This window comes from Tupaia chinensis, unplaced genomic scaffold (assembly GCF_000334495.1).
Source record: "Tupaia chinensis unplaced genomic scaffold, TupChi_1.0 Scaffold143963_1, whole genome shotgun sequence".
NCBI lineage: Eukaryota > Metazoa > Chordata > Mammalia > Scandentia > Tupaiidae > Tupaia > Tupaia belangeri.
This window is the reverse complement of record NW_006203814.1, coordinates 28,260-54,253: the sequence shown is the minus strand read 5'-3', so window position 1 is coordinate 54,253 and position 25,994 is coordinate 28,260. Positions and strand designations below refer to the sequence as shown.

The following is a 25,994-nucleotide window of genomic DNA, read 5'->3' as shown; positions in this document are numbered from 1 at the left end:
GGGTTGGCCCTTTCTACGGTTTTAAAGATAATTTTTTTAAAGACTAGTTATCTAACTCAACAGTACAGTAAACACAACAAATCATGAATATCTCAAAAGAACTGGAAACAAATATACAATTATTAAACTTTTCTTTTAGAAACAATGATTACACTTTAATATTAATATCTGCTATTGCTTTAATTTTAGAAAATGTAATGCTCTTACCACATATAATTTTCTGTAACAATATTCATGTGTAAACCAAATTTTAAAAGCTACCTGGTAAAGCCTGGCATTCTTGTTGTCGCTGATCCCACTGGCAATTCAAGTTTAGTGAGCAGCTTTTACAACTGGTAAGTTTGTTACAAATCTGTTCATTTCTCACATGACATTTGGTATAGTTTCTGACAGACTAGAAAATTAAAAGATAAATCATGTTATTTTTCACCTTCATACAATGACTCTTAAATGTCACTGCATTTTCAAACCCCTGGTAAACTTTAAAATACAGATTTCAAAATCCAAATCCAATTCGACTGAATTATAATCTCTCTTATTCCATTAGTTTGCCAAATTAAATTAAACTGAGCCTAAAACTGTCTTTTTATATAGTAAACAGCAGCCTAATTTAAGAATTCAAAGGAACTTCAAAAAGTTCATGGAAGGACCAGCAGTTGGTGTAATGGCTAGTTGCTGGACTCCCATGTAGTCAACCACGGTTCGAGTCCAGGATCCAGTGGTTTAAACCCATGCAAGGTGCATGTGTGTGTGTGTGCCCAACATCCCAAGAGGAGAATGGAGGAGAAGGTATTGAGGAGTGGCCATTCCCCCTGGTGGGGAGGTGGGGGAGTGATTTCTCACTTTCTGTCTCTCTGTCTCTGTCTTTCTGGCAAGTGCACACACACTACAACAAAAACCTCTCCAAAAAAAAAAAAAGTTCATGGAAAATTGAAGCATGAGTTTATTTTGGTACAAAAAAATTTAAAATCCATGCATAGTTTTTAAAAATATTCATTTTCGGGGCTAGCAGGTGGCGTGGTGGTTAAGGGCCCTAGACTCCCACATGGCAGACCGTGGATAGAGTCCCAGACCTGGTGGCTTGCTTTCTCACTTTCTCTCACTCTCTCTTTATCTCTTACAATGTCGCTCTCTGGTCAAATTAAAAAATAAGTAAATTAAAATAAAGTTAAATAAAATAATTCTTTAAAAAGCATTCATTTTCCATAAATTTTCTGGGGATCCCTCGTACATTCTTATAACAAGTAACTGAGTTTCAGCCAGTCTCAGAAGTCAAGCTTCAGTCAATCACAGACTACCAACTGATCAAACTATGTGCATATACAGCAAATGCCTATTGCACTGTCACCAAATCTGGCAAACGTTGAGCTGTAATCAATCACGTTCTTTCTGTATTGTCACTTCATTTTTCTGTCTATAAATACTTTCTGCACATTGCTGGAAGGAGCTCTCTAAGTCTCTCCTGGCTCAGAGTGTTAACTGATTCATGAATCCTTCTTTGCTCAAATAAATTCTGTTAAATTGTTCAAAGGTTTTCTTTTAACAAGTTAAACCATTGTTCTTGTAATTGCTGTAAGTGCTTATCGAAAAACAGTGTGTACAAATTACACAATATGAAACAAAACTAATGAAAACTTCCCAGTGAATTTGAAAACAGGCTTCTAATTCAATAAGTAAAAGCCTATGCACAAAATCATTCCCCTCAATAATGACATGAAATGATTCTAGCTTTAACAAAATTATCATGCAAACCACATGAAGAATAAATGATTAGTAAAAGTTAGAGATACTTTTATGTATTTGTCACCTTCTTTGTTGAAGCTACAAAGAACCTGTAAAGTTACATTTTTTTTTCAACCCTACTACATGACCTAATCATATTTCAATTAATTCTGGCACTGAAAGAATCAAGTTTATAGATCAAATAAGAAAAACAAAAACATATACCCAGGTTCAGATACTCTATGCCAATAGAACATGTATAAAAGCAAAAGAGTTCAGTCTAATGAGTCAATAGTTACAATTTTCCTCCACTTTAAGTTTCAAATAGTGTCTTAGAATAGAATCACAAAACAAATATTTTTAAATACTACTGGCTACTGGAGAATTTTTTTGGACGATACATTCAAAAATTTTCATTTAGTTTCACATTCCCTATTCTTTATATTTAACTCTGCTATCTTGAAAGATAAGTGGCTACGTCAGTTGATTAAAGTTTCAGAAAGAGTAATGTATATTATATTTAGCTGAATGTCTGTAGCACAGTTTAAGTTTTATTTAAACCACTGCCTGACAAAATAATTTTTAATCCTACTAAATAATTCTTTTAAAATGTTTCTTTCTGTTTGTTGATATCTTCTAAAAACATGGATGTTTTGATACTATTTCCTTAAGAGCTTAACTTTAGCCACTTCTAGTCCATTTAATCTACCATAAAATATTGCATTTATAAATTTTCAGTAGTTCTTTATCTAAAGTAAAGTTTTAACACTATAGATAGTTTGAGCTAGATAATTATTTGTTGTAGAAGGGCTGTTATTAATATCCTACTATGATGAGCAGCATCCTTAGCCTCTACCTGCTAGATGCCAGTGGCAGCCCCAGAGTTATAATACCCAAAAATGTCACCATATAATGCCAAATGTCCTCTGCAGGACAAAACCACATCCAATCGAAAAACAGTAACATAACAACTGATAAAAAGGAAACTACCACTATCAACACCACAGGTAAAACTTGCATACAAAATGTGTAAGCAAAACATTTAGATCATACTACTATGAATGCATATCTGACAGAAATCCCATAGAAATTATTTCAATACGAAATCCCATAGAAATTATTTCAATACCTATCAACTTCCATCAGCACACACACAAACACTTGCAATCATTTTTTTAAATTTAGTTTCTAAAAATATTCTTAGTCTTTCCCATGAAAAATCAAAGGTTACTGGATCCAAAATGAAAACTAGACTGACAAACCTGAGCAAGAAACTGCAGACTCACTTTACAATGTACCAAGAAGTGAATGAGTCCCTACAAGATTTCTAAATGTTATAGTGTGGGTGTTTGGGGGGATAGTGCTATTAACTAGTAAGCTAATTATTATAAAGCAGCCATGTTAATTTCATCACCATTGAGTCAAATATACTAACCACACTGCAGTTACTGTTTGCCGAAATACATTTTTTGTCATCACACCACTGACACCCATTTGTATTGGCAGTGCAGCTGGCACAATCTGCATATCTGTAACACCTGTCATCAGAAGCAGCTGTAACACAAATGAGAGACAGAGCCTATCAAGATGAAAAAGGAAATATCACACTTCCTATCTCACAAATTTACAACATCTATTTAAGAATCACTAAGACATGTTTTAACCAAAAAAAGACACTGAATATCAAAATAAGGTTTTTTTCAAAGAAAAAGGTTTAATACAGATTTGAAATTCACATCATAAATGATAACAGTTATGAAAGATCCTTCTCTTTATGCATTCAGCTTCTACATTTTTATATTTTAACTCATCATCTTTTTCTCTGTACTTCTCTATTGAAAAAAAAAAGGTGACTTTAAAAAGATGACTTTTCAGTCATTTTTTCTAGCAGTTACATTAAAAATGTGACTGCCTCCTTCTATCCCTAACAGTATAGAAAGGTTACTCCTACATATAAGCTAGGATGGTTACCATTAAAATGTTCAAAATATGCACTTTAACTTTATACCAATGTCTAGGTATTATTTATAACTTCCTTTCCAGTCATCCCCAAGTATACCATTAGCCATACATCCTTATGGTTAGAGATATTATATTATACTTTCTGGTTTACTGTCAACTTTTGGATATGTGTGCGTGTTGGTATGAAGAAGGTATGTTGTGCATGTGTGTTTCTAATCGCTCTAGATTGTTAAAGTTTATCCTTCAGCAATTTTTTTTTCTAAGAGGGGGTATAAAAAATAAACTCTGAATTCTTCAACATAAAAAAAAGAAAACCTGTGGTTTACCTTTAAACTCAAATGCCAATATGGCTGGAAATAGGATTCTAGGTTTAAAGCCTTTTCTTACAGAACTCCCAAAATACCGCTCCATTGGCTTCTAACATCCAGTTTGTCCAGTGATAAGCCTGTTGTCAATCTGATTCTTGTTGCTTTGTAGGTTATGATTCTCCTCTCTTTGGAAGCTTTCATTATTTTCTCTTTATCAATGGAATTCAAAAATTTTACCAAATGTGTCTAGGAGTGGGTCTCTCTACATTGACCTTACTGGGTACTCAGCAAGCACTGACAATATTGAGCCTTGACTATCTCTGTAGCTCTAAAAAGTTATTTTCAATTATTTCCTTAATCACATCCTCTTCTCCATTCTCTTTATTATCTTTTTCTGGAACTCCTATTAATGAATGTTGTAACTTCTGGATCTATCTTCTTTATCTCTTAATCTTTCCTCATTTATTGTCTCTTTGGTCAGATGTATTGTATCCTTTGAGAATTCTTTAATTCAACATTATGGACTGTTCATTCTTTCCTCCAGTAGGTCCATTTTACTACTCAGATCATCTACTAAATTTTTATTTTCCAAGACTTCTGGATGGTAATTTTTTTGTATTTTTGGTTTCTTCTAGTACCTCTCTGATATTAATCACACTTCTTCTAAAGTGTTTTTCTGCATCCTATTTTAAGTTTGCTTCATTTGCTTCGTTACCTCTTCTGTTTGCCGCATTTTGTGTTCCTCTTCCTCTGTTTTTCTTAAAATATCAGCAACTCCTGATGAAATACTCAAATATGTGTGGGAAAACATTTTATAATTATCATTGAAAACAATCTCTGAGCCATCACTGGTGAGTTCCTCAACTTCATGCTTTGTATCTACCACAGCATTACCCTGAGAGGTTGAGTCCTTCACCTCCAGCACTGAGGTCTCTTCTCTCTCTTCTTCTTCCTCTATTTCTGAGTTCTCTTCTCCATCTTTTTGTGAAATTCTTCTTCCTCCTCCAGTTCTGAGATCTATTCTCACTCTTCATCCTCCTCCTTCAACCCTCAGGACACTTCCTCCATGTCCTCCACCTCTGAGGCCTCTTCTTCCTCCAGGTTGGGTTTTTGTTTTATTTTTTGTTTTGTTTTGTTTTGATGCTGAAGACTATTCTTTCTGGCCCTCCTCCTTGCTTAGCAAAATTTACCTCTTTAATAAAAGAGAAAGCTCAAGCCATCACTCGCTGTTCCTCCAACTCCATGCTTGCAATCTGTTAGAATTTTTCCCATTTCTTCTTAAATTCTACATTTTCTTTCTTCATAATTTCTGTCTTAATTTTGGGAAGCACATCTTTCAGTAATGTTTTTCATAACAAATTTTTGGCTGATGATTTTCTGAGGCTTTTTATGCCTTAAAATGTCTTTATTTCACTATCACATGTAAATGCCAACTTAACTTGGCATAGAAACGTAGGTTCAAAATCATTTTCTCTCAGAATGTTGAATACCTTACTCCACTGCTTACTAATATCCAGTGTTACTAACGAGAACTCTGCTGCTAGGGTCAGTACTGCTCTTTGATTGAGCAAGGCTTTTTCCTCTCTGGAGGCTTTCGGGATTTTCACTTCATTCTTGAGGTTTCTAAGTTTATTTCCTTTCCCATTTCTTTTACTAGTTTACCTTCACCACTACGTCTGCCTGATTTGCTACTGAGCTCATCTATTACTCTTTTAAAGGTTAAACATTTAATATTGTCAACTACTTTTGAGTTTTGTCCTTTATTTTCTCGGCCAACCCTGTTTTTAGTGAAGCTACATCTTTTATTTGTTATTCCTCTTCCCTGCTATTGCTATTCTCCGAACTTTTCAATTCAGGTATTGTATTTTCTCCTCTTAAAATCTCCTTTAGGTCATCTTTAAGAGTTGCCTTAGTTCTTCTAACATCAGGTCTTGGATTCCCATCAAAACCTTAAACTTTTTGTAACAACTGCTGATATGTTTTCACATATTAAGTCCAATATTGGGGCCATCTCTTCATCAGTATCCATTAAGCCCTTCTGATCAACACAAGTGATATTTCTCTATTTCTTCATGAGTCTAGCAATCTCTGTACACTGGACATTGTGGCTATGTTATTAAACTGAATTTTGTCTCTTTCCTGAAGAAAACTTTTGTTCTTATAGGCCTACTAGGTTCCAGAAATTCAAGGCTCTTAAAACATGTCCATCACTTTCTGTGCCTTGACCAGGAAGATGAGCTCGCTGCACAGCAACTGTTGCTGCGCTGTGTCTCAGTGCCTAGGAAAGACAGGATCCCACCTGGAAAGCCAGCCTATGGAGGAAGGAACTGGTACGTAACCAAAGGAGAGAAACCAAAGGAGGGAACCGACAGATTCAAGAGCTCTCCTAAAGGTTCTTCCCCTCCTCTCGTGGATTTCTAGGCCCAAAATAAGTTTTTTAATATGAACATAATATCAACATTCTAGCTTAATTGTGTTTTGCAGGATTTCAGATATCTTCTAACTCCATCTTAATTATGCAATCCATCAGGATCCTAGAATCATTTTAAATTACACATTTGGGTAAAAGAACCGATAGGTATTTACTGACCAAAATGTGTTATTATACATCCAAAAGAAAATATCAAAACAAGTACTCATTATTTATCACTCTTTTATAAAGGTATTTAGATACTTAAGCGAATATGGATTAGCAAAAAATTGAAAATACATTTGTTAATTATAGCATCAAAAATCTATAAATGCCTTCACCTACAACAGTGATTTTATGCCAAATAAGTAAATATTGACTGGTAATTTTCTATAAGTCTAATTTATTTACTGAACATTTCATAAGGAATATAAAATTAAAACATTGATCATCAAATTACAGTAATATGTTTGACTTCATAATGTGATTTGGCAATAATTCAAGAAAAAATACCGAAGGAAGAATAAATTACTTAATTTTATTTCTCTGAAGCACACAGTATTTCTTTGAAATGACATATACGGAAACATTTTAAATATATTGTGAAATATGTCCTATACATGACCAAGCTACATCTATCTTATATATATATGTATATATTTTGCTATACATACAATGTATACAAATTTAAAAACTAAAAATAACGAGTAAATACATTAATTCTTAGTCACGGCTAAATTCAAACATCAGAATTCCTAACTAGTGAATTCTAATTTTTAACATCTAAAAGCTACTAAGGTCATTCTGATAAGCAGAAGGCATCCCTATTTCTGTATAAATAGAGAAACTTTGCTGCCAGAAAGGAGGAAATAGACTTACCTGTTTTAGGTGGGCACTTTGCTCTAAGAATATTATTGGTACTACCAGATTCCCAAGATTCACAGTGGTTTTTATTCCAAACACATTTTATCCCTGGACCAGCATTTTTACAAAGTTCTTCATCTCTGAAAGCCTTGCAATTTGGAGGCTTGTATACAAGGATATCATTAAGAAGTACACTAGAAAATCCCCCAAATATGTACATGGACCTAATAAAAACAAAGGAACAATCTTATAGAAACAGTATTAACAGCCTCTATCTAATTAATTATTTTTTAAATGAACATAAATTTAAATATTTGTTTTAGTGGGGCTTCTTTGAGATTTTTTTTTTTTTTTTTTTGGTATAGGATGTGTGTGCTCGCCAGAGGCACAGAGAGAGACAGAGACAGAAAGTAAGAAATCACCCTCCAGCGGAGATGGCCATACTGCAATCCTTCTCCTCGGGATTTTTGGGCAACAGACATCTGTGTCCAGCTTGAGTTTTAAGTTGCCAGGTCCAGGATTCAAACCACAGTCTACTACGAGGGGTGCAGCAAGGTAACCATTATGCCATCTGCTGGTCTCTTAGTGTTTATTTTTAAATACTTGTGACTTCACAGTTCTTTAAAATTATATATTAACACAATATAATGCAAAAAAAAAAAAGAATTATTATGATTTATAAAAATCCCTCCAAATAAAATGTGAACTATTCTAGAAATCTTAATGCATTAAGGAAACATTAAGGGGACAACACATGGCATGGTGGTTACGATGCTGGACTTCCACATGGTCAACCATGGCTCGAGTCTCAGATCCAGCGGCTTGAAAATCATGCTGGATATGTGTGCATGCATGCCCAAAAAACTAAGAAGTTAATGAAGGAGAGAGATTGGGGCATGGTCATACCTCTTAGGGGTAATTTCACACTTTCTATCTCTTTGTCTCTCTCCAATGAGTGCACATGCCCTGTGACAAACCCTACAAAAAAAGAAAATTAAATATTAAAAAACACATTTATTGGGACCAGCAGTTAGTGTAATGGCTATGTCGCTGGACTCCCACGTAGTCGACTGTGGTTCGCAACCCGGACTCGGTGGCTTAAAACTCATGCTGAGTGTGTGTGCATGCGTGCCCAGGATCCCGAGAGGAGAATGGAGGAGAAAGGATTGCGGTGTGGCCATCCCCCCGGGAGGTGATTTCTCACTTTCTATCTCTCTGTCTCTCTGTCTGTCTGGCAAATGCACGCGCCCTATAGCAAAAACCTCTAAAAAAACACACACACATTTATCAATAATGCATGAAAAAAGGAAGAGATTACACAGAATTCTTTGAGCAAGAAAATAACTACTGCTATAAAAAGGTAGGAAATATTTTTTTAAGAAATAGATATTAGCCAGACCAGCAGATGGCTTAATGGTTATGTAACTGGACTCCCATACAGTCGACCATGGTCCAAGTCCTGAACCTGGTGGCTTAAAACTCACGCCAAGCATGTGTGCAAGCATGCCCAAAAGCCTGAGGGAAGAATGGAGGAAAAAGGATTGCGGCATGGCCATCCCCCTTGGGGAATGATTTCTCACTCTGTCTCTGTCTCTCCAGTGAGCGTGCACACCTATAACAAAAACCTCTCTCTCGAAAAAAATAGCTATATATGAATAAAATGTTCTTTAGAATTTCTATTTACAATGATAATTTTAGAATAAAGGCATAGAATTTAGAAATCAATACATAGAGCTTATATTGTTTATCTCTTTTTTAAAAATTAAGAATAAAATAAAGGTTTTCAAAATTTCAACATGAACAGAGGACCTAAACAAAACAAAATTAAATCCCGTGACAAAAAAAATTTGACATGGCTTCAAACCGCATAATTTTTATTTTTAGAGGTATTATTAATATAAAAGGAAATGATAAAAAATGATTTGATAGTAACTTTGGGTTTCATTTTTTTTGTTTTGGGGGGGTTTTTGGTAGAGGTTTTTTCCATAGGGTACATGTGCTTTCTGTGGAGAAAGAGGAAGAAACAGTGAGAGGGAAAGTTAGAAATTACCCCCCCACACACCAGAGGGTATGACCATTCCACAATCCTTTCTCCTCCATTCCCCTCCTAAGGTCTTGAGCACACGCGCACACATACTGGCAAGAGTTTCAAGCCACTGGGTCCAATACTCGAACCACAGCAGGCCATATGGGAGTCCAGTAATGTAACTACTCTTCCATCTATTGGCCCATAATAGAAACTCCTATTATTTAAAAAAAAAAAAAAAAGGCAAAATAAAAATTAACCTGGGGGTAGCAGGTATGTGGTGGCTAAAGAGCTAGATTCCCACAAGGTCAATTGTGATTTGAGTTCTGGAACAGACAGTTTAAAACTCATGCCAAGCACATGTGCACATATGACCAAAATGCCAGGTGAGGGCATGGTCATCCTCCATGGAGTCTGATTTCTTACTTTCCCTCTCTCTCTGTTTCTCTTTGGCTAGAACATGCACCCTATGTCAAAAAAAAAAAAAAAATTAAAATAAATACATTTTTTAAAATCCCATTTCAACAGAGAAGCTGTAGAGATTTTGTTTCACACTGAATTTTATTTATTACTTGAAAGCCAATTGATATTTCACATAGTTTGTGGTTAAAAAAAAGTCATTTTATGGGAACAGTGGAAAAGTTTTACACAATTATAATAAGGTGGTAATAAAATGAATTTATAAAAATGTCATTCTGAATTACAAATTTTAAATTAATGAATTAGCTACAATTATTTTTTGTCTCTCAAGTCCAAACTACCAAATTTTGCTACAGAAATAGAACAATTATATTAACTTAAGGGGAAAAGACAACTTGACCATCCACTCTAATTTCTCACTGGATATAAGGATATTAAACAGATTAGTCAGAAATCACATATTTAGGGACCAACAGATGGCATAATAGTTATGTCACTGGATTCCCACATAATTGACCATGGTTCAAGTCCCTAACCCAGCCCCTTAAAACTAATGCTGGGTACGTGTGCATCCATGCTCAAGACTCCAAGAGGACAAAGGAAGAGAAAAGATTGCGACATGGCCAACCCCCCGGGGGGGGGTGATTTCTCACTCTCTGTGTCTCTGTCTCTCCAGTGATGCATGTACCCTATAGCAAAAATCTCTCTCTAAAAAAAGAAATCATGTACTTAATGACAGAACTAAAATACAAATCTAATTTTCATTATTCTTGTTTTCCTTGATAAAAATTTAGGTCTAGCCACTTTAGCATTTCAGTTCTATTTTTTCAAAGAAGGACTCATTCATTATTTGCTCTTCAGAAGAAAGAAGGTAGAATGACTTAAAATATACACACACACATACACACACACACACACACACACACACACACGCACACACACACAAACACAATTAAACAAGAAAAAATAAAGGATATGGTTAAGAAGCCAAAATGTATTCCACTCTAGAGTAAGAATATATTAAACCCAATGTTGTTAAGTGCCAATGTAACTTTGAAAACAAATCACAGAATATGTAGTAAGTATAACTGATATTTCAGACCCTTTAAAAACTGAGAATGAGCTTTTACCCATTAATTACTACTGCAGAGTGTCCAAATCTGTTGACATCTCTATGAAGATTTGGTTTCGGTAATATTTTCCATTCATCACAAGCTATGAAAAAGAAAACAGAAAAACAAAACATTAAATAAAAGAATAAATTAAGAGGCTAGGTCCATAGCCTTCTGTTTCAGGCAGCCAGATCCTACATGGCCAACCTGTACAGCTCAAATCACAGACTGGGTGGCTTGACAAACATGCAAGCCATGTGTGCATATGTGCCTAAGATCTGTATGGGAAGGACGAAATGTAGGAGAGGGATTGCTGACTTTCTCCATGGTGGGGCCTTCTCTCTCTCTCTCTCTCTCTCTCTCTGGTGGCAGATGTGCCCTTTAACAAGATTAATCAAGAAAAAGAATAAAAACAAATTGTATAAAATAATCACTGGCCAAAATAAAGAAACAGCAATTAAAATCAGGAAGCAAAATAATTACTTTCATTAATTTACCTTGATCTACAATGTAGCATTATTACTCAACTAGCATTATTCCTTAAATAAAAATAACTCATGTGAAAATCCCCACAAATAAATTTAATTATATGCAAAAAGTAAAATTAAATAACTGAAATTAAGTGTACTTTGCATTCTAATATAATTTCAATAACACATTTTTATTAACTATGCCAAATTAAATATATGAAGACTCAAGATAATTAATGTAGGACACACCTTTTAGAAAGGTAAATACTAAATCATATATTACATGCATGTATACAAAACATGGTATATATAAAATTCACTGAAAGAATATCTGAAAATACAACCATTATAACAAAACATTTAAATCACTTTAACACTTTGATATTTTAAAAGTATAGTTTTAATTTCATACAGAGGACAATGATTTCAATTGGAAAAATCCTATATAGAAATAAATAATTCATGAACCATATAAAAACTATAGAAGGAAAATAGTTAAGAAAAATTTGTATCATTTCAATATAACTTCAATAAGTACACATAAACTAACATAGATTTTTGAGATTTCTAATAATTCAGCATTCTGTGATGAGAACATTCTCAGGATGATGTTCTGGATCTCATCTTCTTAGGTAAGCCATATCTAAAGTCAGGCCTTGGCATTTAATAAAAACTCACAAGTGTAAACAAGTCTTTTAAAAACAGCTTTTGAATGTAGCATAGAAGCATTAAGAAACAAGAAAACAGCTTAAAATACAGTTAGTTGGATAAGTTAAAGGATTAATGAATTACTTGTTCTCCTACTTAAGCACTAATGACTATAACACCATTAATAAAATTAATTTGGTTTTAATTCAATATTCTTACTATTTAAGATAAAGGAAATTGTAAAAACCAGAATCATAGTTCAGAACATAGAGCTGGAAAACTGAGAACAATAAAATATATCTTGAGTTGTATTTCCCAGAAAAAGGTATTTCTTTCTTTTTTTTTTTTTGAGAGATTTTTGCTATAAGGTGAGTGTGCTCGCCAGAGAGACAGAGAGAAGGAAAGCAGAAATAACTCTTCAGAGGGAATGGCCACACCACAATCCCTCCTCCACTCTCCTTTGGGGATCTTGGGCACATGCACATACACGTGCCAGGGCAAGTTTTAAATTGCCAGGTCTGGGACTCAAACCATGCACGACTACAAGGGAGTCCAGCGAGGTAACCATTACACTATTTGCCAGTCCCCAGAAAAGAGTATCTCTCAGTTTGTATAATCAAAGTATGTTGTCTGCTCTCAAAGGAGAGAGTACAAAGTCTCAAAAACCAAACTTAACTTTATTTAACCCAGTATTTTCTCAATGATTTATCCACAGAAGCACTGTACACATAATACCTATTAACATACCCAGGAGGCAATGCTCTGAGAAGATCACATTTTAGGTAGTACTATTTTACGCATGAAGATTTAAGATTTCAATTTAAATCAAACAACTGTTTGAAAATTAAACAATTTTACATGTTTGAGTTGGTTTTTTAAGGTACATTAAGTGCATGTAGCACTTAAAACTTCCAAGGTGCTTTCATCTATTGACACATAAATTAAAGCAGTCTTTAGTGAATGTGATAGAACAAATTATATTCTATATTATAAATATAGAATTAGACATACCGTATGTTTTTCTTTTCTTTTGGAGAGGTTTTCGCTATAGGGCGTGTGCGCTCGCCAGACAGACAGAGACAGACAGAGAGACAGAAAGCGAGAAATCACCCCCCAGAGGGGATGGTCACGCCGCAATCCCTTCTCCTCCATTCTCTTCTCAGGATCTTGGGCACGCACGCACACGTACCCGGCGTGATTTTTAAGTCACCAGGTCCGGGACACGAACCGTGGTCAACTACGTGGGAGTCCAGCGACATAGCCATTATGCTAACTGCTGGCTCCCGACATACAGTATGTTAAGCAATTTGTGTAAGTTACTGTTGATTATTTTTGGTTTTCATAATCTAGGCTTAAAAGTATATTGATAGGATTCTAAAATATTAATCCTATTTGGAAAGGAAGGGTGACCTGTGAAGGACACAGCCTTTGATAAAGAAAGTGAAGGAATGTTGCCTCAGTTGATAGATTAGGGCAGGCAGATTTCAACCATTCCACCAACCCCAATATACACACACCCCACATATGCATGTTCGCAGCAGTATTATGCACAATAGTCAAAGGATAGAAACAACCCAAATAAATGTCCATTAACAAATGAATGAATGAACAACCTGTGGTGTACATATGATGAAATAGTACTCAGTCATAAGAAGAAATGATGTACTGATAGATGGTACATCAGAGATTAACCACAAAAATATTACGCTCAGTGGAAGAAGCCAGACAAGACCACACGTTATATAATTCTATTCATATGAAACTGGTAAATGTATAGAGACTGCAAGCAGAGTGGCAGTTGCCAGGGACAGGAGTGAGAAAGGAATGGGAAGTGAATGTTTAATGGTTATGGTGTTTCCTGTTGGGATGCTGAAAAGGTTTCAGAGCTGAATAAAAGTAGTGGTAGCACAAAACTATAAAGATGCTAAATGTTACTGATGTATTCACTGTAAAGTGGTTGATCCTATGTGAATTTAACCCCAGTTAAAAATTAAAAAGTACCTAAGAGATACAACTCAAACTGCACATCTAAATGAAATTAAAAGAATGCTAGAAGCTTGTCAACGACTGTAAAATAATCAGTGAGATCTAACTAATTAGATGATCACTAACCTACTGATCAAATTACACAGCTAACATAAATGAGTAAAAGCTCAAAACACAGGGACATAGTGGTTAAGGTGCTGGACTCCCACTTGGCCAACTGTGGTTCAAGTACCAGACCCTATGGCTTGTTTTCTTACTTTCCCTCTCTCCCCCTCTCTCTGGTGAGTGCATGAGCCCTGGAGCAAATTTAAAAATAATAATAATGATAAATAAAATTAAATACATAGTTCTTTGTGGTGATGGGAACTCAAAACACAAAAGCACTTGGCTTCCAATATCATTCACTTCAGTAAGCTTCTTCCTAATAAGGAAATGTTTGCTTGCATAATGAAAAATGAACATCTCAAACGAGTAACCATGGTGAGTACTAGGACGCTATCTTCCAAATATTTTTCATGTTATTTTTTAATAATATTATGTCCTGAAAGATAGGATCAAGAGTAAAACATGAATTAGTTTGAATGTTTCAGTCTATAGAAAAGAAACTGAAAACGCATCAACTAATCTTAATTAAGAATAGTACAAAAATATATGAAATTCAGGTTAACAGATTTATGTAAAACCTAGGATAAAGGATCATTACTATTTAATTAAGTAATTCAAGAAAGATGTAACTAAGATTCAATTATACAATGGCATTGTGAATATAAAGTTGGTAAGTCTGAGTTCCAGCCCTATAGGAATAACAATTGTATATGATACATGTTAAAACAGTCATACAAACAGTACTACAGAACCCAAAGAGGAAAAGCAAATAGTTGCTTCTTATGGTTAAAGAAATATTTTTTAGGCCCAGCCACTGTGGCACAGACAGTGAGGTGCTGCTGTGCAATACTGGAGCCATATGGGAAGGTCTGAGGTTTGGATGTCAGGTCAACCTGAACTCACAAGGCTGGAAGGCTTGGAGGGATCACAGTGTGTGAACCCTGTCAGGTGACCCTGGCTCTCTTGCTCTCCCACATGTGATAAATAACTTTTAAAATATATATATATTTTAATTACCATAATGAGGCCAGCAGATAACGTAATGATTATATCACTGGACTCCCACATAGTCAACTGTGGTTCGAGTCCCAGACCTGGCGGCTTAAAACTCATGCTGGGCACATGTGGGTGCATGACCAAAAACCCGAGAAAAGAATGGAGAAGGAATTAAGGCATGGCCATCCCCTGTGGGGTGATTTCTCTCTCTCGCTCTACTTTTCCAGCAAGCAAACATGCCTTATAGCAAAAATCTCTCCCTCTAAAAAACAAATTACCATAACAATGTATCAATGTATTTAAATTCACCAAAGAATTCATAAAATCCTTTCATCTCTTTAAATGGATAAGGATCCTCATATAAATTGCATGCCCTTTTATCTAATAAAAGTAATGTTATATGTTTATAAATGCTATATAATATTCAATTCTAAAACAACTCTGAGAAGTAAATATTCTTGTCACCATGTTGTAATTAAGGAAGCTAGATCTTTAGAAGTTGGGCACCTTCCTCAAGATCAATAAATGGCAAAGTGAGTAATCAAAACCAGATTTTCTTAACTACTCCCCATACTATCAACATATTCAACATACCTTTTTTTTTTTGGAGAGGTTTTTGCTATAGGGTGGGTCTGCTCTCCAGAAAGACACAGAGAGACAGAAAGCGAGAAATTACCCTCTAGGGGGAATGGCCACGCCGCAATCCCTTCTCCTCCATTCTCCTCTCTGGATCTTGGGCATGCACACACATGCACCTGGCATGAGTTTAAGCCACTGGGTCCGGGACTCGAACCACGGTTGACTACATGGGAGTCCAGCACCATAGCCATTATACTAACTGCTGGTCCCAACATATCTTTTTGATAAACACTGATTTCATAAAATTTTTTTATATTATGGTTTTTAAAAGTACACAATTCCTGAAAACAACAACAACAAACAAAACAAAACCTTGGATTACAGTAATAAAAACTTAATTATGAATGAGGGAAATTAATTTAGACAAAAGATAATAAAATCTACATCTTGGGGCTGGCAGGTGGTGTGGTGGTTAAGGGCACTGGACTCCCATATGGCCAAGCATGGTTCAAGTCCCAGACCTAGCAGCTTGCTTTATCACTTTCTCTCTCTCTCTCCCTCTCTTCCTCTGTCCCTCTCTGGTCAAAATTTTAAAATAAATAAATATAAATGAATAAATAAACAGTTAAAGAAAGAAAAAACAACACTTCTACTTCTAGAAGATTTTTTTGCCTTTTAATGTACGTAGTAGTAGAAAGCAGAACTTTATTACTAAGACATCACCCTCAATTTTACTAAAAGGTGTTTTGGTGTTTTGGTTATATATAACATTTGTGGTAGATACTGTTGCTATTCAACCAATACTCTAGTTCTCTTTTCTAGCACAAAGTAGCATGTGAATGCCCAAAATCCCAAAAAAGAAGGATAAATGGAGGAAAAAGGATTGAAGTGTAACCACTTACCATGGGAGAGGGTAGCGCTTTCTCACTTTTCCCTCTCTCATACTCTGCCTCTGATGAGCAAGTAAATTAAAAAAAAAAAAAAAAAAAAAAAAAACAAGAAAGAAAGAAAGAAAAGAAAAGAAAGAAAGAAAGAAGATGGAATTGAGAGTTTGATTAGACATTGCCGGGCTAGCCAGGAACCCATCTTTGGTGGTAGGTAGGGTGCAGACAGCCTTTGGCATAAGGTAGTTGTCATCCAGTTTCCAAAACTTAAACCAGTGACAAATAAGAAAGGTTTTGCCAATCATAAGGAATACTCTAGCAAGTGTGAAGTATCGGATTTTTTTTTAAGTATGGTTATAAAGTGGTAACTATTAAGATTGCAGAGTGCCAGGTGCAGCGCCACCCCCAACTTCAACAGCTACGGGCCCTCATTGGTCTGGTGCACTCTCACTCCTCCAAGCGTGCAAGTGCACAGCCCATGGCCCACGCTCTCGTTTCAGAAGCACTGCTGCTGCAAGCAGAATGAAGACCAAAAGAAGTTCCAAAAAGAAGTGACAAGAAAAAAGAAGTGGTAGTAAATAAGTGCTAGGAAAATATATGATAGAAGCGAGGTTCAGGAAAAGTTTCAGATAGATGGACTCTATTACTTAGTAAGTAGTGAGTGACTGACAATCTCACACCCAGCAGATGGCTGCTGCACCGCCCTGTACGGCTCAGTAGGTACGATAAGGGATGGGCCTGCTTGTGAAGTCTACATCCTCCTGACACATTCCAGAATACACTCCTAGAAGAGATGATAATTGCAGAATGTTCTGGAGAAATAAAGACAGCATTGCACAGGAGGAAAAGAAATCTGGTGTGGAGATGTTATTTTAATGTGTGCTTTGTCCAGGTCATAAGAATACTAGATTTTGAATTACGTTCCTCTTTTCTCTTTCAAAAAAAAAAAAAAAGAAAAGAAAAGAAAAAAGAAAGGAAAGGAAGAAAGAATGGAAAAATAAGAGAGAACTAAATCTTATTTTAGATTTCTGAGCATCAGGTATGGATCATTAAAATGAACTATCAAAGAAATAGTTAGATCTGAGAAGTTGTGATTGGTGATGGCAGTGTCACCTCCCCGCCCTGGCGAAGTGGGCACCTTCAACCCTGGCAGCAAATGCTCTTCCTCATGGGTGTTACTATCTAAGAAGCAAGCTTTACTGGGAGGAAGAAAAGAGCCCTGCCTCTATTTCACATCTGCTGGTTCTTTTGGGTCCCCAACAGAAGGCTGGTTCTCTCCTGAGTTGCTCAGTAAGGCTGTTCCTAGAATGGCGGGGAGGAAATAGGAAAACGAATCTAATGCAGCCTTGACTTCCTCGATTTTCTGAGACTGGAATTAGAAATATCAAGTTAGTCCTTATTCTAGTCTTAAAGGAAAATTAGGTGAAGTACCAAAAACAACCTGAAAATGAGCTGAGGACAGACAGCAGCACAGCAGTAAAGTGCAAAGCTCTGAAAGCTAATCCCACATGGGAAGGTTCCTAGTTCAAGCCTGCAGACCTCCTAAGTAAGTCAGGTATATCATGATCCAGCTGGATGAAGACTGGTGTGTAGACCGTGTCATCAAGACCCAGCTGGGGTGCTTTTCCTTTCTTGCTCAAAAAATTAATTAGTGTGTGTGTACACACACACACACACACACCACACACACACACACACACATACACACCAGTAGGGCCAGTAGGTAGCATGGTGATTAAGGCATTGGATCCCACATGGCTGATTTTACAGTTTGAGTCCCAGACCTGGCAGCTTAAAAAACATGCCAGGTGTGTGCATGTGCATGCCAAAATTCCTGAGAAGAATGGAGGACAAGGGATTGTGGCATGGCCATCCCCACTAGGGAATGAGTTCTCACTTTCCCTCTCTCTGTGGCAAGCATAAGTGCCCTCTGGTAAAAATCTAAAAAATAAACAAATAAAATACTAGAATTACATGTCTACTGCTTAGTACCATTGAACTCTAGTTAAAGGTAATGAAAGTCTGAGAAGACCAGGGCATCACCTTAATGTTATGTAAAGAGGATACCAATCACAGGTCTACCAATTAAACAAAATCTGCCACTCCAAGATCAAGACCCTGAAGAAAAGACTAGAACCATGACAGATGAAATAAGAACATTTGAGTCAATGCCCCTGAAAATCACCTGAAGCTTCAGAAGTGGTCTACTCCACTGCCCTAAAAGAAGATACTCTGCCTTTGCTTGAACACAATGCAGGAGCTTCTCTCTAGCGATATTCTACCCAGCTTAAAATTTGCTTACACTGGGGACCAGGAGTTAGTGTAATGGCTATGTCGCTGGACTCCAACATAGTTGACCGCAGTTCACGTCCCGGCCCAGTGGCTTAAACTCACGCCAGGCGCGTGTGCGTGCATGCCCAAGATTCTGAGAGAAAAATAGAGGAGAAGGGATTGCGGCGTGGCCATCCCCCCTGGGGGGTGATTTCTCACTTTCTATCTCTCTGTCTCTCTCTCTCTGTCTGGTGAGCGCACGCACCCTATAGCAAAAACCTCTAAAAAAAGAAAAGAAAAAAAATTTTTGCTCACACTTCTCCGACTGCTGGGCATATAACTTGGGTTACTTATCAGCATAACTCATCCAGATATATGCTGGCACTGCTAAGGGATGAGAATTAAAGAGACTAAGCTCCAAAGGATCTGTGAGACCTAGACAACAAGCGTTGGGGAAGGAGAGATAATACCAAATGAAGAGGGGAGTTTGATCAAGGGAGCCATAACTTTATTACTAAATTAGGGAGAGTTTATTGATTTGTAATCTCCCAACGCTGCAAGATTTACCCCTCTGAAAAAGATGCCAAGAGATGGTATGAACTTGGGATGACTCCTAGAAACATGGAAAAACATAGCCCATGGTAAGGTCAAAATAACAGAGTTGTCATAATAAACAGTAAAGACAGATAATAAAAATCTAAGAATATGAGCATGATGGAATGCATATACAATGTCATACCAGAAAACCCACGAGGTCATTCTATTTTTGTAAACGGCCAGAGGGTAAGCCATCTACCAAAACATGAAGAACGTGATGACAGGAGAGACAAAGCATCACTACAATCTGGTGGTCTCCTTCACAGGCCAAAGCTGATGGCAGGAGAAACTGTAACAGATCTAAACTCAATGATGGAAACAATAGAATACAGGACAGCTGGTGACACTTAACCAGCAGAATCCAATGCAAGTGGAGGCAATTACTATAATAAGCAGCAAGGTTGAAGTATCAATCAAGAAGACTGACCTACAGAGAATTATAGAGATGTTTAACAAACAGCATCCCTAGAAGCAAAATAGATGAGCAGCCAACAAGAGGATTACACGATTTATTTTAACAGTAGAAACTAAGGTTGAATGATCAGGAGGCTGATGAGAGATGCTGCAATAAAAAGTCACGACTCACTGCTCAATTTCTGGACTTGAGCCTTTTCTAAAATCCGGACTGATATATTTAAAATGTTCATTCCCAGGAGGATGGACCATGCAAAACCATAGAAAATTGTGTATGGCATTAATTACTAATTCTTCCTCAAAAGCACCCATACGAACTTTATTGACTTACTGTAGCTTATGAGAGAAAAGGCAACACAGACATTTCAAGAACAGTTGAACACAGGGTCTGGAGTAACACTGACACCTGGAGATAGGAAGTGTCATCATAAACTCTCTTTATAGTAGAGTGTTATGAGGGTATAAAAATCATTGGCATCCTGAACAAGGTCTAACTCGAAATGGGTCCACCGGGTCACAGACTCATCCACTGATCCTGTCGTCAGTCCCTAAATGACTAAGTGGAATGAACACACTTGGCGAATGGAACAACTCCTACCATATTTGGCCTTGGTTATCACAATGGCCATAGAATATGGACAATATAATACATTTTAAAATAACATTAAATTCTAAAGCATAGGTGGTATAAACTCCTATCACCATATAGGATCTAAAGAATGCCAGGATTGGGCCAGCGCCATAGTGCAGTGGTTAGTACTGTGTGGAGGGAGCCAGATTGCACATGGCAGATCATGGTTTATATCCCAGCCCCAGAGGCTTGAAAAACATTCCAGGCACGTGTGTATACATGCCCAAAATTCTGACAGAAAGAAAGAGAAATGAAAGAAAAAGGATTGTGATGTGACCATGCCCTCACTGGACGATATTTGAGGGGGAGAGAGAGAGAGAGAGAATATGCACCCTCTAGCGATTTTTAAAAAGTGCCAGAATAATGGACCCCATCAGATCTCCATAAATCAACAACTGGCCCCTGCAGAGTAAGCAAAGTCTGAAAGATGAAGATCACCTACTGCTAAGTAGTAGCCTAAATCACACACAACGCCATATGTATATCTTCGTTAGAGTAGACTAGTGTGACCATTGATTAGGCAAATGTATTCTTTGCTAGCCCTATCAGAAGCAAGGATCAAAAACACATAGAATGAAAAACAGTATACGATTTTACTTTTGTCTGCAGATATTAACTCTTTTTTTTTCCCTATTGTCATAATACAGTCAGAATACATTGGAGCCAATTGGATATCTTGCAGAACACTACATCGTTCTACTATTACCTTAATGACATCACACTAATTGAGCCAGAGAAGCAAGAATACTAATACAATGGAGGCCTTAAGACACATATTCTTTAACATGTAGAAGATAAAACCTACAAAACTTCAGAGGCCTTCCATATTGGTAAAATATTTAGGGGTCCAGTGGTCAAGAATATTCTGAGACATTGCATCTGAATTAAAAGATCAGTAATTGCATCTTGCAACTTTCACTAAATACAAGGAAGCAAACCATCTGGTAGGCCTTTCTGGGTTCTGAAAATAATATTCCATTTGTAGGAATAGTACTCCAGCCATATTCTAGGACACATTAACTGCCAGCTCTGAATGGATGTCAGGGCAAAAACAGCCTGCTGAAGGTTCATCCTATACTGCAAGCAGCCCTGCAGTTAGGACCATTTGATCCAGAAGTACTTACAGTCATTGGCAGTGTCGCTGTGGGGAAAATGTAGCATATGGAATTAATGGCAAGCCCCACTAAAAGAATCACAATTCGGACTCCCTGCGCATGTTAAGGCCATTCCATCTGCAATGGAAAATTACACACCTCTACGTCTGCCATGCTGCTGGGCCCTACTAGAGATAAAATGCTTGACCATGAGTAATCAAGTGACTCTTATGAACTGGTTCTGTCACTAATAAGAATGTAAGATGGGACCAGCAGTTAGTGTAATGGCTATGTCACTGGACTCCCACATAGTCAACTGAGGTTCGCGTCCCGGCCCCAATGGCTTAAACTCATGCCGGGCGCGTGTGCATGCGTGCCCAAGATCCCGAGAGGAGAATGGAGGAGAAGGGATTGCGACGTGGCCATCCCCCCGGGGGATGATTTCTCGCTTTCTATCTCTGTCTCTCTCTGTCTCTCTGGCGAGCGCATGCACCCTATAGCAAAAACCTCTCAAAAAAAAAAAAAAAAAGAATGTTAAGATGAAAGTGCCCAAGGTCAAGCGTGGGCAATATCGCAGGGCACAAGCAATCTGCATAAACAGGTAGCTCAGAGCCCCTCAACCTTCCTCAGCTTAAAGTTATGGCCATAAGGAGAATCCTCTACCCCCAGATAATAAGAGGAGGAAAATGCAAATATGCTTTCTTGATATATCAGCACAAATCAAATGCCTTAAAGCTCAATACTAAATTAATATCATTTGTTTACATGTAGTCTGTTCCATTCTTACATTGTAAAATCTCTTACATTATTAAACTGACTACAATCTAAAATTATGCTTCTTGCCAAGAAGAAAATATATTTCTCAAGCACTCAGGTCATTATCACTTCATAAATAGTTCAAGGCTAGAAAATTTAAAGCAAATTCCAGTTACTGACATCATGAAAACTGACATAAATACCATTCCATATCAAGAGAAAGGACATAGACAATAAAGACCAAAGTAAAATATAATCTCTGGAATAGAGATTTAAAGAAAACAAAAACCTATGATAGAAGATACTAAGCGTTAGTTTAAAAATCAAATACTCAGGACCAATAGATGGCATAATGATTACACTGCTGCCACATGGTTGACCGTAGTTCGAGTTCCTGACCCAGATGTTTGAAATTCATGCGGGGTGTGTGTGCATGTGTGCCCAAAATCCTGAGAGGAGAATGGAAAAGGGTTTGCAGTATGGCCAACTCCTTGGAAGTGATTTCTCACTTTCTGTCTCTCTGGCCCTATACCAAAAATCTTTCTAAAAACAAAATTACATACTCAGTAAACTTAAGACCAAGAAATTAGGGTAACTATTCTCTCAAACTCAAATTTCAGCAAATAATACTGAGCTGTCAGAACTATTTACCCAGTGCCAGTTTCTAAGCTAGAGGTTGGCTAAGGGAGCTGAATGCCACGTGGTCAGCTATGGTTTCAATCCTGGTCCTGGAGGCTTGGCAGGGGGATGGGGGGGGGGCAACAATGACAACAAAAGGAAAAACTATTTGCCCAAAGGGGACACATGATTACATTAAGAACTTAAAATGGGACCTGCTGGTTTTGTGGTGGTGAAGGCAAAAAGATCCCACATGACCACATACTTGAGTCCCAGACCCCATGGCTTCAAAAACACATAGGGAGCATGTTCACATGGGCCCTAAATCCCTAAAGGAGAAACAGAGAAAAAGGGACTGAGGCATTATCATCGGCCAATATGGGGTGCTTTCTCACTTGCCTTCTCTCTAAGTCTCTGTCTCTTTCTGGTGAATACATACCACTGTGGGGGGGGGGAAGAACTCAAGATGAAATTCAGAGACAGTTTTACTTTATTACACATAAAATAATGCAGGTGTGAAATGTACACATTCATTAGCTATTTTTCTACAAATACTCATATTTTTCTTTGAAAATATGTATCTATATCTCCTTTTTTTTTTTGGAGAGGTTTTTGCTATAGGGCACATGCGCTCGCCAGACAGACAGAGAGAGACAGAGATAGAAAGCGAGAAATCACCCCCCCCAGAGGGTATGGCCAGGCCGCAATCCCTTCTCCATTCTCCTCTCAGGATCTTGGGCACGCACGCACACGCGCCTGGCGTGAGTTTAAGCCACCGGGTCTGGGACTCGAACCGCAGTCGACTACGTGGGAATCCAGCGACATAGCCATTACGTTAACTGCTGGTCCCTATCTATATCTCCTTAAGAGCACGTTAAGAATTCTTTTAATATTCCACTTGAAATGCTAGTTTATTAGGCAATGTATTTTTTAAAGTTTACTAGTCTATTTCTTCTATGAGCATATGTACGTATGAAGAGACAGAGCACCCCAATAGGATTCTGACTCTGCGATTCGTCCCAACCTTCGGCTGGCCCCAGATCATGGGCACACATACATGCCTTACATTTCGAGGGAAATCTCTGGACTCCCATATAGTCAACCATGGTTCGAGTCCCAGACCCAGTGGCTTAAACTCATGCTGGGATCTTGGGCACGCACGCACACGCGCCTGGCGTGAGTTTAAGCCACCGGGTCTGGGACTCGAACCGCAGTCGACTACGTGGGAATCCAGCGACATAGCCATTACGTTAACTGCTGGTCCCTATCTATATCTCCTTAAGAGCACGTTAAGAATTCTTTTAATATTCCACTTGAAATGCTAGTTTATTAGGCAATGTATTTTTTAAAGTTTACTAGTCTATTTCTTCTATGAGCATATGTACGTATGAAGAGACAGAGCACCCCAATAGGATTCTGACTCTGCGATTCGTCCCAACCTTCGGCTGGCCCCAGATCATGGGCACACATACATGCCTTACATTTCGAGGGAAATCTCTGGACTCCCATATAGTCAACCATGGTTCGAGTCCCAGACCCAGTGGCTTAAACTCATGCTGGGTGTGTGTGCGTGTGTGCCCAAGATCCCGAGAGGAGAATGGAGGAGAAGGGATTGCGGCGTGGCCATCCCCCCTGGGGAGTGATTTCTCGCTTCCTGTCTTTCTGTCTCTCTCTGTCTTTCTGGCGAGTGCACGCACCCTAGAGCAAAAACCTTTCCAAACAAACAAACAAAAACAAAATTTAAAAAACTATTTCTAAATGTTGCCAAGAAATGCTTTTTTATTTTTGGACTGTGCTTCACTGGGATTTTGTCCCCATCCCATCCTCATATCAAAACTTGTTTAGATATTCTAAAATCTGTATACTTTCCCCAGAATCATCTCATTCATACTCAGTTTTTGTCAAGATTTTGTCTCCTGGCATTCATTCAATAGTTTCTTACTCTCTGCCAGTCACTACTTGACTCGCAATTTAAAATGAAATAATTTTATAGTGTTTGGACAATGATATTTCTTGTAGGCTTCAATAAATAGTCTTGATATAATAAACTATAGATTCTTCGATAGTAAATCAAAATTGAATTCCTAAAATAATCCTATTAGGTTATAGTTTACTATACTTTTGAAACATTATTAAATTCAATTTGTTAGTATTTTATTTGAGTATGTATTCATGATTGTTTTCTCCTCTCTTCTTCCCTTAGGAGTTTTAAAACCTTTAAAATGTTTTCTTTCAGTGTATATTTTCTTTGACAAGTCTTTATTTAGACATTTTCATATCCAAAGCAATTTCTGTAATATTTGAAGCATTGTTAAAACAGAGAAGAATCATTGTTCATTATTCTTCTTTTTCTTCTTGATTTTCCACCTTGAGGTCCCTAATTTTTGATAAATTTGGGAAGGAAGGATAATGCAATAAAATTCAAATATAACTTAAAATATGATTAAATCAGGCCAGCCCCATAGCATAGTGATTAAAGGAGCTGGATCCCACAGGGCTGACTGTAGTTTAAATCCCAGCCCCATAGCTTGAAGAGCACACCAGGCAAGTGTACACGCATGCCCCAAGTCCTAACAAGATGAAGAACTGGAAAAGGGGAGATGCCAGTGTCACCACATCCCATGGGAGAGGGAAGGTACTTTTTCTCTCTCTTTCTCTCTCTCCCCCTCCCCCACCACTTTACCTTTCCATCTCCCTCTCTCTGGCAAGCGACTGGCCAAAAACAAAATTCTAGACAAAAACAAAATTCTGATTAAATCTACAGATGAAACTATTTCTTGAGTGTTTTATTACATTAACAGATAGTATATGTACTTTTCCCCACTAAAAGATTATTTAAATCCTTGTCTTGTTAAACTGGGAAAAATCAAATCATAGTGTAGTGGTATAATCAAAAGAACTTTGAACTTAGACTTGACTTCAAATTCTGAATACAGCTTACAACCTGTTTAACAACCTGGGATTTAACGATGGTAAATCACAGTGTCTCCACCCATCAATTGAATATAATGACATACACTCCATAAATGCTATAAGATTACATTATAAGACAGCAGCTGGAGCACAACAGTACTCAAGTGCCTATAGGCTGGGAGCCATATCGTGATTGTGGGGTTGGATC

General features: G+C 37.3%; 1 protein-coding gene across 1 annotated transcript in view; it reads right to left on the bottom strand.

Annotated features, from left to right (window-relative positions):
- LOC102488238 (attractin-like protein 1) overlaps positions 1-25,994 on the bottom strand; it is a gene marked incomplete at its 5' end in the record, with an annotated part of 503,763 nt that overhangs the window by 453,973 nt on the left and 23,796 nt on the right. The window contains 4 exon segments of the mRNA XM_006165552.2: positions 262-394; positions 3,158-3,276; positions 7,282-7,490; positions 10,843-10,927. Coding sequence (XP_006165614.2) covers positions 262-394; positions 3,158-3,276; positions 7,282-7,490; positions 10,843-10,927 — 546 coding nt within the window.